This window comes from Jaculus jaculus, chromosome 6 (genome assembly GCF_020740685.1).
Source record: "Jaculus jaculus isolate mJacJac1 chromosome 6, mJacJac1.mat.Y.cur, whole genome shotgun sequence".
Classification (NCBI taxonomy): Eukaryota; Metazoa; Chordata; class Mammalia; order Rodentia; family Dipodidae; genus Jaculus; species Jaculus jaculus.
Window position 1 is genome coordinate 149,434,720 of NC_059107.1, and position 14,761 is coordinate 149,449,480.

At 45.2% G+C, this 14,761-nt stretch overlaps 1 protein-coding gene across 8 annotated transcripts; it reads right to left on the reverse strand.

Moving 5' to 3' along the window:
* Positions 1–321: 321 nt before the first annotated feature.
* Mterf2 (mitochondrial transcription termination factor 2) lies at positions 322–12,654 on the reverse strand. 8 transcript variants are annotated; one of them, XM_045152882.1, is made up of 6 exons: positions 12,518–12,598; positions 11,567–11,672; positions 10,945–11,062; positions 9,814–10,004; positions 8,276–8,427; positions 322–1,699 (listed from the first exon to the last, which is right to left on the reverse strand). In XM_045152882.1, exon 6 carries the CDS (start codon positions 1,639–1,641, stop codon positions 484–486), a length of 1,158 nt encoding a protein of 385 aa, XP_045008817.1. In that variant the 5' UTR covers positions 1,642–1,699; positions 8,276–8,427; positions 9,814–10,004; positions 10,945–11,062; positions 11,567–11,672; positions 12,518–12,598; the 3' UTR covers positions 322–483. The 8 variants fall into 8 exon arrangements, with proteins under 8 accessions (XP_045008817.1, XP_045008816.1, XP_045008815.1 ...); XM_045152881.1 differs by having other exon boundaries at positions 8,276–8,438; XM_045152880.1 differs by lacking the exon at positions 11,567–11,672 and having other exon boundaries at positions 8,276–8,438; positions 12,518–12,654.
* Between the last annotated feature and the right edge of the window lie 2,107 nt (positions 12,655–14,761).

Genomic DNA, 14,761 nt, shown 5'->3' on the forward strand with positions numbered 1-14,761 from the left:
TTACCTACTCTTTTTGGATGAGTAACGCTTCTCAAAGATACTCAATTTATTCCAAACAAGATGAAGTTGGTTCTCTCTGAAAGAATGTTTCAGGGGTTTGCTAAAATTTCAACTGACACTAAGTGACAGACTTTAGACCACAACAGCATGATGTTTTGGGCTGGGAGTCAGGGAGACTGGATTTACATCTTAGATAAGTGCTTTATGAGTAGAAATGTTTGTATGCCTTGATGAAGGATATGTACTTGTCAGTTTCTTCAAAATGATTCACATAAAATATCATACTGACTTGCCAATGAACACAAGGTTTGGAAATGACAGTTCAAAGTCAAATTTACCAATTGTATTTAAACATAATCTACACTTTAAAATATAGCCAGTGAATCAGAGATCACCCATTTTGAGGTAACTTAACACAAGCTAAGTAGGTCCTTAAAGTTACCCATGCTCTGAAGTTGAACCGCTTCAGCCCTCCCTCTGCTGTTACTCCTCAACATTTAACGGTGCCACAGGGTTAAATATTGGCCTTTCATTTTTGGCTTGAATCTTGCCAAAGTTAGCTTCAAATTCCTTTTTTGTTCCATTTAGATTTGCTAGATGCCCATCTTTTACTTTGTAGCCTAAAGAATTCAGTTTCCGTATCCTGTACTGAACAATCTGTGGTGTTAGCTCAAGGACCATTGGCGACTCTCTGATCTGAGCTATGGAAACTCCTTCTTTCAGCAGCCCCTGAAGTCTCTCTTCTAAGACGGGAACAGAATAATATAAGAGGGCAGGACATTTTACAACTAGTTGCTTCAGGTCATGGTCTGTGCAATCAAAAGCGTTTTTGGAGAAAGAAATACTCCTCTGTATACTGTCAGGGCAAAGCTGAAAGAGAAATCCTTTGAGTTTTGACAGAAGTTGAAGAATTTCAGAGTGTGTGAAACCTTGCACCTTGAGAAATTCTAGTGTTCCCTTGATGGCTGAAGGAGAATTCAACAAGATAAATGGATTCTGGCTTAACAGTTTCAGTAGCCAAACCTTCATGTTGGCCGCAGAGCCACCCAAATGCTGGTAGCTCTCTTGGAGGGTCTTTATCATCTGCTTATTCTTCTCAACAGGGTTATGGAAAATATTTGATGCACTGGTCAAAAATCTACTAATGACCACATTCTTGAGTCCCAGCTCTTGAAAGAACTGAACATTCAGCTTCCGGTTCTCCTGGCCCTTCATGGTGAAGAAGGATTCTGGGAACTGCTCTATTAACCTGATTAACTCTTCCTCGTTTTTGCAGACCAACTGCCAGAGTTCTCGTTCAGTGTCAACGACAGCGGGACTGCAGACAATGGCTTCCGGACAACGTTCTAAAATACCAGCGATCACAGTCTTGTTGGCACCTAGTTCTCTTAAAATACTTGCAATTTCTTCAACATAGGTTTTATCCTCTAGAAGTACCCACCCTTTTAATCTGCGAATTTTCCTAACATCGACTGAGATTTTGCAGAGCTTTTCTACTGTTCTTTTGTTTTCTTTGTCTGACTGTTCACCTGTGGTATAGGTGAGGCGTGCTAAAGGCGGCTTGTGTTCTGGAGCTGCTCGCATTCTTCTGAAGGAACACAGCCTGCAGGGCTGGGCTCTCACCAGCAACTTCCACCACATGCCTGCAGTCCACTGGCTCGTCCCAACGCTCCTGGGACTCAGAATGTCTGCATTGTACCTGCGAGAAAGAAGATTAAGGCTTTTAAAGGAACACTGATTTAAAAATCATACTAGGGAAGTCACACAAGCTCAGACAGAGAAACGCCACGTGTTTTCTCCCATATGTGGTTCCTAAACCTGGAACAGCTTGAGCTGATTGTAGGTGCTGTGGTAAGTATCAGCGCTACTGACGTGGAAATGGAATGAAACGAAACAGGGAAAGTCTGCAGGAAAGAGAAGAAGGGCTACTGGACAAGTCAAGGGACAGCGAAAAAAGAAAAAGAAAAAAGCATGAGTACCGGGGGTGGAGGGGGCTTTGCAGGGAAACACTTTAACTGCTAGTCCATCTCTCCAGCCCTGGAAAGTTCTTTTTACAAATTAAAATATTTTAGCCAGGTAAAATGAGATGTTCCAGGTGAAAGCTTTTTAAAAATTATTTTAATTTTCATCTATTTATTTGAAAACGACAGATATAGAGAGAAAGAGGCAGAGGCAGAGAGAAAGAGAGAATGGGTGCGTCAGGATCTCTAGCCACTGCAGGTGAACTCCAGACGTGTACGCCGCAGGAATCGAGCCTCGAACTGGGGTCCCTAGGCTTCACAGGCAAGCGCTCAACTGCCAAGCCATCTCTCTAGCCTGCAGGTAAAGTTTTAATGGAACCTCTTGAAGACAGGTCAGCTGTGGAATAGTGACCATTTCTCACCATGCTATTCTATCTCCTGCCTAGACCCGGCGCTAACTTACAGAGAATGTTGGGTAAGTCAGCTCCTCATCACACCACCCAGCAGTGATTCAAACAGCACCTTGCAGCCTGTCCAGCTGCGACAGCTCAGGGACCAGGGGACTGTGCTGTGGCTGCAGGACTTCACCTATGTCTTCTTGGGTCTGGGCAGGACCCGTACATTAGGCCAACATAAACTGGTTAGCAGAAGAAAAGCAAGCAAATTTATTTAGCCAGGGTTTTACACGGCAAGGAGGAGCCCTTACCAGGAAGTGAAGAGCCAGCGCAGCAGAGTCCCTCGCACTGTGCCGGGTAAAGAGCGAGTCGTGAAGAAGCAACTAAGTAATGTGCGCAGGCTGAGAAGTAGGTTGTGTCGTGATGTCCGCTCAGAGTGCTTCCTTCTCAACGCCTCACCCTTAAGAAGGGTGTTCTGCTCTGGTAGAGGGAGGGGGTCTCACATGCACATCTCCCCTCTTTAAGAAACAGGAAGGAGCCGGGCTGTGCTGTGGCACATGCCTTTCATCCCAGTACTTGGGAGGCAGAGGTAGGAGGATCACTGTGAGTTCAAGGCCACTCTGGGACTACATAGTGAATGACAGGCTAGCCTGGACTAGATCGAGACCCTACCTTGAAAAAACCAAACAACAAAAAACAAAAAAAGAAACAGTAGAGAGTCTACACCCACTTTCGAAGGGCTTTAACTCAAAACAGCCAATATGTGAGAACATTAACTTATTAACTCCTTCACAACTATGTCTTGTTTCTGGAAATACACATACAACACACACACACACACACACACACACACACACACACACACACACACACACAACTAATTTGCAGCTTCCTTTATTTGTAGGTTTGAAAATTCCAAAACAGCCATTTCATGGTATGGGAGGAAGATGGCTTAGCAGTTAAAGATGCTTGCTTGCAAAGCCTGCTGGCCTGAGTTCATATCTTCCCCAGCACCCATGGAAAGCCAGTTGCAAAGTGGCCTATGTGCCTGTGATCCCAGTATGACATTGAGAGGTGGACTCAGAAGGATCCCACAGCTCATAGACCAGCTAGTCTGCTGTCCACAGTAGCTGAGTAACTGCAGGACCCTGTCTCAAAAGGAGGAGGAAAGACAGGACAGGCTCCTTGAGGTTGTCCTCTGACCGCCCCATGCATGCTACGGCACACATATACTTACATGTACACACACGAATACACACAAAATAAAAACAACCCAAAATCCCCCAGCCATTGCCTCTGCCCTTGTTTCGTAGGCCCAGGGTTCTTCCATTTGGAAACCTGTTCTAACCCAAATAAATGGCGGCTCTATAAGGAAAAATAAAGACTGTTCCCATTTTGATTTGCAGTGATAGCTCACTGCTAGTGCCTGCAAAAGCTAAAATAACTGTAGGCACAGCTTCTTAGAAGTTCCATTGTCTTCAGATAATTACAAATATCATTAGGCAAGATGAAAATATGAGTAATTTTTTAAAATTTCTAAGCACAGACTGGAGAGATGGCTTAGTGGTTAATGTGCTTGCCTGTGAAGCCTAAGGACCCATGTTCAACTCTCCAGGTCGCACATATGGCAGGTGTGTAGTGATGCTAGCATGCAAGCCCACACATGTGTACAGGGGGCACAGGTGTCTGGAATTCAACTGCAATGGTTGGAGGCCCTGGCACGCCAATTATCTCTCCCTCTCATTAAAAAAAAAAAAAAAATTCTAGGCTGGGCGTGGTGGCACACGGATTTAATCCCAGCACTCGGGAGACAGAGGCAGGAGGATCGCCTTGGGTTCAAGGCCACCCTGAGACTACAAAGTTAATTCCAGGTCAGCCTGGACCACAGTGAGACCATACCTCGAAAAACAAAAAACAAACAAACAAACAAACAAAATCTAAGACTAGCATCCAGTGTAACAGGAAGGTGAAGTAAGCACAAAGGGCACATCTGGTCTGGGTCTCAACTCCCCTCAGTGACTCATCCACAGATCAAGCCTCATATTGATACCACAAGCTGCCCAGCCCCAGCCCTGGCTCTGTAGTCACCTTGAAGTTTACTGGCCTCAGACTGAAAACACAGTAGTGATTCAAAAGTGTTAGAAATAGCAGTGATCTGTGAAATGAAGAGAATACCATCTAACCCTTACCGATACTCCAAGAGTTAAAATGTGTTTCAAGTGCATCGCACAGCCTGGTACACAGTAACCAGTTCACAAGTGCTATTACAGGGCAACAGTGGGAACTGGTGTCTGACAGTAATGACTTTCAGCTGAATTTCAGACAGATGTACCTTAGTTTCAGAGAGTAACTGAAAACATTTAAATGCTTCAGCTTTCCAAAATAATGATGGAAAACTAATACTGCAGAGTTGCTGGGTTCTAAGACATGTAAGGAAGCAAGCAAAGTCTCACAATCTCGCCACAGAAAACTACCCAGTGTTTCCTTCTTCTGATACAGGGTCTGAGCACATAGCCAGTAGCCCAGGCTGGCCTCAACTCACGGCATTCCTCCAGCCTTAGTCTCCCGAGTGCTGGGATCGCCAGCTGGGTGTGTGCCACTAGGTCTGATGACAACTGCTCATGTTTTGATACATGTCTACTTGTCTGTTTCTCACCCTCTTTATTATAATTCTTTAAATACAGGAAGGTGTCAGTGCACCATGGGAATTACCTTCTGAATTCAGCCTGAAAAGCGAAAACTGCAAAGACCCAGTCTCCTGCAAATCCAAAAAAACCAGGGGTTCCTTGAAGGTTGGAATAGATCCAACAGCGTGGTTGAGCACTGCCTGCCCCCACCTTGGTTCAGTTTGAGGGTTCCATTCTATCAACTAACATAATATTAAACTCTAGAGCCACAGGGACTATGAAAGGCATTCACACTGACAGGCTCCTAGCAAATGAGGCTAAGGGGAAAGCAGGCATCACCCAATTCCTGGGTCATAGGATGCATGGTTCAGGTAGTTGTCTGAACAATGAAGGCTGTCTGTCTTCTGTCCCTGCTGGGCAAACACAGTTGACTATAAAAGAGAAAAAACCCAAATGCTATAATCAATGTATACAATTTTCTTTTTAAATTTCACTACACTATGTAACCATGGTATGAAAATGCTATGTAAGCATTTAAAATGAGTGTATGATACTGGAGATGGTGGGCTGTAAATTTACTATTTAAATTGAATGTATGATACCGGACATGGTGGACTGTGACTTTGCTATTTAAAATGAATGTATGATACCAGACATGGTATACCGCGACTTTACTATTTAAATTGAACGTATGATACCGGAGATGGTGGACTGCGACTTCACTGTTTAAAATGAATGTATGATACCTGAGACGGTGTATTGCGACTTTACCATTTAAAATGATTTTATGATCCTGGACATGGTGTCCTGCGACTTTACTACTTAAATTGAATGTATGATACTGGAGATGGTGGACTGTGACTTTACTATTCATTCTTACTGCAGGGCCGTTATGCTATCTGCAGCTTTTGCTGTATGCTGAGTATCTGTCCATATTTCATGTTTGTCCTTGAAAGTGAATTCCTAAAATTCCAGAAGAGATGTGCCAACATTGGAAGGTTGTTAAATTTATAATAATAATAAAAAAATCAACTCTCTCTCTGTGTCTCTTTTTTTGTTTTGGAGGTAGGGTCTCACTCTCTGGTGGCCTTGAACTCAGGCAGTCTTCCTACCTTAGCCTTTTGGGTGCTGGGATTAAAGGCATGTGCCACCATGTCCAGCTTGATCGTTTATAAAATCATCTCCAGTGACATTCTCACAAGCCACATGAGTGACACTCATCCTGTTTAACCTTGACAAGTGACAAATGATACACAGATGAGCTTCATGTTTGTATTAGTGAGACTGAGGCTGGGCTTTTGCTCAGAGATTATTTTGGCCATCTTTTGTGGACCAGCTATTCCTGTACTTTTTGTCTTACTTTTGCTTGTGTGTGAGGCACATGCATGTGTTTGTGCCCACGTGGTGCCCCTTGCACTCGCCTGCGATGGCTGGGACGTCAGGTGTTGCATTCCATCATGCTTCTGCCCATTCTTTTTATTTCATTTATTTGAAAGACTGAAGAGGGAGAGAGAGAGAAAGAATGGGCATGCCAGGGCCTCTAGTCCCTGCAAACAAACTCCAGATGCATGTGCCACGTTGTGCATCTGGCTTTATGTGGGTCCTGGGGAATTGAACCTGGATCCTTTGGCTTTGCAGGCAAGTACCATAACCACTAAGCCATCTCTTCAGCCTCATCTCTGCCCATTCTTTTTTAAATTTTTTGTTTATTTTTATTTATTTATTTGAGAGCAACAGAGAAAGAGGCACAGAAAGTGAGAGAGAGAGAGAGGAGAGTGGGCGCGCCAGGGCTTCCAGCCACTGCAAACGAACTCCAGATGTGTGTGGCCCCTTGTGCATCTGGCTAACGTGGGTCCTGGGGAATCGAGTCTTGAACCGGGATCCTTAGGCTTCACAGGCAAGCACTTAACTGCTAAGCCATCTCTCCAGTCCACCTCTGCCCATTCTTATTTGAGCCAGAATTTTACTGATCCCACAGCTTGCTGATTTTTTTTTTCTGCAACCTCCTGTGACTGGGTCTCTGGTCCCCTAAAGGATTGGGGGTCACAGACATGTGTGACCATACCCAGCTGTCTGTGTGGGTCCTGAGGGTCAAACGTGAAGTCTTCTCAGGCCTCCTCAGCCCCATATGCTTGCACAGGAAGTGAGTGCTCTTGACCACTGAGCCATCTCTCCAGCCCCACTCTAGAATTTTTCCCCCTGTGGGAGCTGTTTTGAAGTAGGATCGTACTCTAGCGTTAGAATTTACCTGGAACTCACTCTGTAACACTAGGCTGGCCTTGAACCTACAGCAGTACTCCTAGCTCAGCCTCCTGAGGCCAGGATTAAAGGCGTGCGGCATTATGCCTGGCTCCAACTGTAGCATTTTTATGTGCCATTTGTAAGGCTCAAAAACGTCCTGCATATCAGGACGTTTTTAGCTGAGATGTTCTAGCTGGACTCATCTAGCCAAGGAACCTGGGAGGGGCAGTGAGAGCGTATACCTGCAGCACCACCTACTGGCCAGACCACAGACTTGCAGCTGGAGCTTCATTGATTACCAAAGAATCTGGCTCCTCTGTCTTCCCCAGATAACGGGACAAAATTGTCCTTAATATTATATGTTGGGAACACAAACAAGACTGGAAACTTAAAAGATGTTTTCATGAAAGGTTGTGTGTGGACCGCTCCTCCACACTTTGAACCACTCACACCTGCACTGTAAGACATCGTTTTGTGGTAACAAGCACATGGGTCTCCTCCCAGGGCACTGGCAGTGGCCTCTAGGCTTAGCGCTTGACACTGAACTTTTGAATAGTTATTTCCCCTATTCTAAAATCAATAAAACTACTACTGTTTAAGAATTTAGGTAGCAAGAGATAGTGATATGGCTCAGCAGTTTAAAGGCATTTGCCAGGCCAGGTTCAATTCTCCAGCCTCTTATACAAAGCCAGATGCAAAAAAAGTGGCACAAGCACCTGGCATTGGTTTGCGGCAGCAAGAGACCCATGCAGACCCACACACAAAAATAAAAGCTTAGGGGCTGGAGAGATGGCTTAGCGGTTAAGCGCTTGCCTGTCACGCCTAAGGACCCCGGTTCGAGGTTCGATTCCCCAGGACCCATGTTAGCCAGATGCTCAAGGGGCGCACGTGTCTGGAGTTCCTTTGCAGTGGCTAGAGGCCCTGGCATGCCCATTCTCTATCTATCTATCCGCCTCTTTGTCTGTCGCTCTCAAATAAAAAAAAATTAAAAATAAATAAATAAAAGCTTAGGTAGCAAATAGTTCACGTAAAAAAATTATTTGTTACAAACCTTCCAGGTGTTCAGAAAGCTGCTTTTCCACGTTCCCTGATTTGGACTTGCTCGAGCACACTGCAGCCTTCCTTGGTTCTTGGCCAGAATCAAGCCAACTGGGTTTGATTTTGGTCTCCCAATGTCCCTTGTGATGTATTTCTGTGAGATAACTATTGGGAAACTGCAATACATCAAGAAATTTAGAGCTCCTGCCCCATCCCAATGACTGCAAAATCTGGAATCAGCACAGTACCAACGCTTAAAAATCACACAGCTCTTTAGAGAAAAAAAAAAAAAAAATCACACAGCTCAACTTTCTCACCCGAGTTTTCAGAACACATGTCATTTCTAGACATTGTGGCTACAACAGCTTGCCATGCTAGATGCTGGCATACCGCCAGAGGATCCTGCTTATCATCTATCTTAAGAAAATATTTTCAATGGTTTTAACAGAATGGCCCTTTGCAGTTTTAGGATCTCTTATGCTAAGAAGAATCTGCCTGTTTTCAATATCATGAGAAGTTACAATAAATTGTGTTTTCTCTTAAAACCAAAGTGAATAACAAAATAAAAATAAACTTTGAGCCTTCTACCCACCCATCATTTTTTAGCCAAGTGACTGGCAGACTCAACACTCTTTCTCTTCTCTTTACCGTTCAATAGTTCTAAGAAAAAGATGGTTATTCATGCGTGTGTGCAGGTCAGATCTGATGTTGGGTGTCTTCCACCTTATGTTTTTGAGACAGGATCTCTCACTGAACGTGGAGAGTACCAGTTTGGCTACAGCAGCTAGCCAAGGAGTCCTAGGGACACTGTCTCTGCATCTCCCTTACTGGGATAACAGGCACATGTTGACCACTCCTGTGTGCTGGGGATCCAAACACACATCCTCAAGCTTACTCTACTGACTGAGCCGTCTCCCCAGCCCAATTTTTAAAAAAAATGTTTATTTTTATTTATTTGAGAGTGAGAGACAGAAAGAAGCAGATAGAGAAAGAAAATGGGCATGCCAGGGCCTCCAGCCACTGTAAACGAACTCCAGATGCATGTACCATCTTGTGCATCTGGCTTACATAGGTTCTGGGGAATTGAGCTTCGAACCAGGGTCCTTAGGTTTCACAGGTAAGTGCTTAACTGCTGAGCCATTTCTCCAGCCACACCCACCTCTGATATTTTTTTAAAATATTATTTATTTATTTGCAAGGAGAGTGTGGGGGAGAGAGAATATGAATGCGGATGCCAAGACCTCTCTCCACTGTAAATGAACTCCAGATACATATACCACTTCTGTGCCTCTGGCTTTACATGGGTATGGAGAATTAAACCAGAGTTGTGAGGCTTTGCAGGCAAGCTCCTTAACCACTGCGGCATCTCTCCAGCCCCTTCTTGTTTTTCTTGCTAACCATCAGAGATGAATAATAGAGGATGCTGTTGAAGCGTTAGAATCTCATGCAAAACTCAACAAGTGAACCAGGGTGTATTAGTCAGGGTTCTCTAGAGGAACAGAATTACTAGAATGAATTATTTTGAAAAGGGAATTTATTGGATTAGCTTACAGTAGTCCAATAGCAGTTGCGGGCCCGAGAATCACCGAACCTGGTAGCTGCTCAGTCCACGTGGCCAGATGCCTCGGCAGTGCCTCCCGGTCCAGAGGGTTAAATCTTGCTCACATCCCATTGCATTGTACATTTACTTAGTATATTAAAGGAGAGGAGCTTGGGAGGTGACTCACTGTGTAAAGTGCCTGCTGTGAAAGCATAAGGAGCAAAGTTCAGATCTCTAGTACCCTGGTGAACAGCTATGCACGGTGACATGCACCTGTAATTCTAGCTCTAGGGAGGCAGAGACAGGAGGATCCCAGGACTGACTGGCTGCCTAGTCTAGGTGAATCAGTGAGAACTAGGTTCAGGGAAAGACCCTGTCTCGAAGATCAACGCAGAAGAGCAATTGAGCAAGACACGTGAGGTTGACCTCTGCCCTCCACACACATGCACACATGTATTTCCCCCCATGTCAGCACAGATACAGGCATACACACACACACACCCCTCACACAAATTTAAAAAGAAGCAAGGTTATTAAACACCTTCAATTTGTGTGTGTGTGTGTGTATGTATGTATGTATGTATGTATGTATATATATAAAGGCCAGCCCTCCAAGATACACAAATGCATTCAGTGTAATAAACTGAAGCAGTGAGATGAGGTGATGTTTGTGTTTACTCCTTCGGCTGTTTTATTCTCTGATTTCTTACCTTTTCCCACCATTTTTACTCCCACTAAATCCCGTCTTATTCTGCTCCCTCCTTCTATTTCCTCTGATATTCATATAGCTCTCCATAAAAGCAACTTTCATGCTGTGAGAGCCAATGCGCACTTTCCATTTCTCTCTTCTGATGTTTGTAGCTTCAACGTGGTTGTCTACTTACTCCTCAAAATGCTCTAACTTCAAGAGACTCTGCTCTCCTGGTGCTCCCCCTCTTCTGCCTCTGGCCACCCCTCGTCTCTTCCACAGGCTTATATTCTGGGCTTGGTCCTAAATGCTCCCTTTGCTAAACATGGTGGCACATTCCAGAAATCCCATAAGGTTGAGGAGGGAGGGCTGCTGTCAGTTTTAAGCCAGCCTGGGCTACAGAGTAAGAGCCTATCTCAAAAAAAAACTAGCCAAACATCCTCTCTCTTCTCACCTTGCACTCTCTCCCAGGAGATATTGTCCAAGGCTTCAATTAATCCACCTGGGCTTCTGTGGTGCTTCCTCTCAAACTGTGATTTTGTCATCTCTCTGCAATAGGTTTCCCAATGGCACTTTAGGACAAGAACATAAAGCAATTCATACAATGTCTCGCCATGGCCTACTGGGATCCCCATGGCCCCTCTCCTCCACCAGCTGCACTCACTCCTCAGTGCCTGGTGCTTTGCAGGGTTCCCACTCCATGGTTGTTGAAGATTATGGACAACTTTCCACGCTCACCATACCTACCTCTGTCTACTATGTCCTAGGTCCTAGTGGCATTTTCTCAAGGAAAACACTGACATGTGAGAACAGATGCATTTGGGCATGTGTTTCTTTCTCAGCATTCCACAGGCAGACTGTTCTAGTGAACTGTCTCCCCACCCTCACCTGCAGGCAGCCCTGACTGCAGGAGACATGCCTGGAGCAGGCAGGCCCTCCTGGGCTTTTCCTCTCCCCTCTGCGGCCGCACTCTTCTAAGCCGTCCATGCATTCCGGCAGAAGCTTTCAGTTAGCTCTGCATCTCAAGCGGGTCTCTAGCCAGGCACCGGCTCTTCTGCCACAACTACACTGCATACCTTTCTCGGGATCACAGGCCGTCTGAGAACTTGAGCGACAAGCTCTCCACAAAAGGCTCACGGTCCAACCACTTCACGAATGACCTCAGCAGGATTCGTGATCACCCTGCAGTACGTTGACAAGCACTTCAGGGCCCAGGCTGAATGCTGGTTTGCTTTTTATCTCCGGTGCCAGGCCCAGAGCTTGGTCGACAAAGGAGCACAATCACTGTCTGTCAGCTGAAACCCAGCGAACAAATCAAGTTCAGGGAGCAGTTTAATGTAGAGTTAGCTGAGTTAGTGGACCCACAGGGTCTGGGATTCACTCCTGGTCAGCTGTGACTAAGGAAGTTGCTTCACCTTTCCGTGCCTCAGTTTTGGCATCAGGAAGATGGGGGCAATACTTCCTGGTGAATGTGAAGATAAAATGAGTTAATATTGTAAGTCATCTCCAGTATTCAAAAATGTCCCACCTAACAACTCATTAAATCACCACAACGACCCCATTTTAAAGAAGAGGAAACAGATGCAAGTCAAGTAGCTTGCTTAAGGTTGCCAAGCCAATAAACAGTTAAACTTGGACTCAAACCCGACAGACTGTCTCCAGAGTCCTGTGCTTAGCTCCATGTTCTGCATACAATAATAGTCGTGGGAACGGTTTAAGTCACGATATAGCCTCTTCTCTAAGGTTCCATGTTTCTTCAGCATATTTGAGTGAAATACATTAATATTTACAATGTTCACACTTAATACTGCCCACCAGTTAAGTTCTACCTTTGTAACATGAAAGATCGGCGGACATTTTCATATTAACTCCAATTTTGCCAGCAAGTGACAACGCAGCCTGCTTATTTCCAGAGAAACTTCCCATCCGTGGAGGCTGGTTTGGGCTCAAGTCAGACCAGAAGGGGGCCCAATGTCCGGTGGGCTGCTTGGGTTCACCCCCAGGGCTGGAGAGAGGGGGCGACTCACCTGCAAGGAAGACCTTCGGATCTGGCTCCGTCCTTCCTGCCTCCCCAGCCGGCCTCCTTTCGGTCGTTCTCGGAGACCTACGGTCCGCCCCGACCTAGTCCCAAACAGCCCTCAGCATCCACCAGACAACGTGATCCTGCTCGCGTGACCAATCAGAGCTCAGGAAACTGGAGCGCCAGAAACCACGCCCCGCCCCGATCACAGCCAATCACATCACGGGACACAGGCTACGTAATCCTCCCCCCACGTGGCCGGCTGCGCCGCGACCAGCGCCGGGCGTCTGCAAGCTCGGAGTGGGCTTTTCACACCGTTTCCTTCCAGCACTTTAGGAAGCTTGAGTCCTGCTTGCTTGGATCCTTAGAGAATGTCTTAACCCGTAAGAAAAAAAAATTCAGGCCGGGCGTGCTGGCACAGGCCTTTAATTCCAGCACTTGGGAGGCAGAGGTAGGAGGATCGCCATGAGTTCAAGGCCACCCTGAGACTACATAGTTACATAGTGAATTCCAGGTCAGCTTGGACTAGAATGAGACCTCCCCTCGAAGAACCAAAAAGAAAAGAGAGAAGCCAGGTGTGATGGTGCGCGCCTTTAACCCCAGCACTTAGGAGGCAGAGGTAGGAGGGTTGCCTTGAGTTCGAGGCCACCCTGAGGCTACATAGTGAATTCTAGGTCAGCCTGAGCTAGAGTGAGACCCTACCTCGGGAAAAAAAAAAAAAAAAAAAAAAAAAAAAAAATCAGAAGCCTCTGTCCTTAAGATGGCGCCAAGCCGGGGCTCCATCTTAAAGTCCCAGCACAGGGGAGGCAGAGGTTGGAGAATCACCATGAGTTCAAGGCCACCCTGAGACTACATAATGAATTCCAAATAAGCCTGGGTTAGAGCAGACCCTACTTCAGGAAAAACAAAAACGCCACAATTTCTACCAATGTTTTAAAAACAACCCAAACTTCTTTGAAATCTGACCCTGACCTACCCCACCCTAAAAGCCATTCCATGCTCCCTCCCAATGCCCACACCTAAATACACCTGATAAAGTGCCAAGGGGTTTACAGCATCACAAACTAAACAAACTAACCTGTCCTTAAGCCAGATCTATCATTTATCATCTTATATCTGTCCACCCATCAACAAATATTTCAAGCATGCCTATTAAAAGCCAAACATGTGAAACTTAAGGGAGGACAGTGGTGGACATAAATAAAATACATTCCCTGCATATAGTAACATGATTAATCACAACTAGCAAATATTTAAGTTGTGGGATTGCCAATGAGAAATGCACTAAAATGGTAATGGTATCAGTTTTTTAAAAAATATTTTATGTATTTGAGAGAGACTGAGAAAGAGGCAGGGAGAGAGAGAGAGAGAATGGGTGTTCCAGGGCCTCTAGCCACTGCAAATGAATTCGAGGCATGCATCACTTTGTGCATCTGGGTTACATGGGTACTAGGGAATCCGACCTAGGTCCTTAGGCTTCAACAGGCCCAAACCACTAAGCCATCTCTCCAGCCCTTTTATTAAAACATTTTTTTAAAAAAACTTTTTAAAAAAATTTTTATTTATTTATTTGAGAGCGACAGACACAGAGAGAAAGACAGATAGAGGGAGAGAGAGGGAATGGGCGCGCCAGGGCTTCCAGTCTCTGCAAACGAACTCCAGATGCGTGCGCCCCTTGTGCATCTGGCTAACGTGAGACCTGGGGAACCGAGCCTTGAACTGGGGTCCTTAGGCTTCACAGGCAAGCGCTTAACCACTAAGCCATCTCTCCAGCCCTTAAAAAAACTTTTTATTGACAACTTCTGTAAAACAAAAATCTACCATGATCATAATCCCATCCCACCACTTCTTTCCATCTTATCTCTTTTTCCCCCTCCTGTTATACAGGTCTTGTGTCATAGGTAGCTTCAGCCACTGTGAGATCTTGAATACCATGGCCACTTTGTGTCTGGAAGATGTCCTCCTCCTCCTTGGAGGTATTGGTCTTATAAATCTCAAGTTTATTCATTTAAGGAAATGGAAAATGTACGCATCCAAAAGCTTGGTTCTGTCAACTCAATTTTCTGAAGTTGACAGCAGTGTTCAGTGATAAGGGAGGTGAAAACGGGAATTATGGCCAAGGTGCAGGAATACTTGCATGAAAGTGGCCTTATGGGGGGCTAAAGAGATGGCTTAAAGGTTAAGGTGCTTGCCTGCCTGAAAATGGCCTTATGTAATCTGTATAATAAAATAAACTCAAGAATTCAAGAAG

Excerpts from the sequence above, each read along its gene's own strand:
- Mterf2 (XM_004650245.2), bottom strand. The coding sequence starts at position 1,641 with ATGTGGTGGAAGTTGCTGGTGAGAGCCCAGCCCTGCAGGCTGTGTTCC.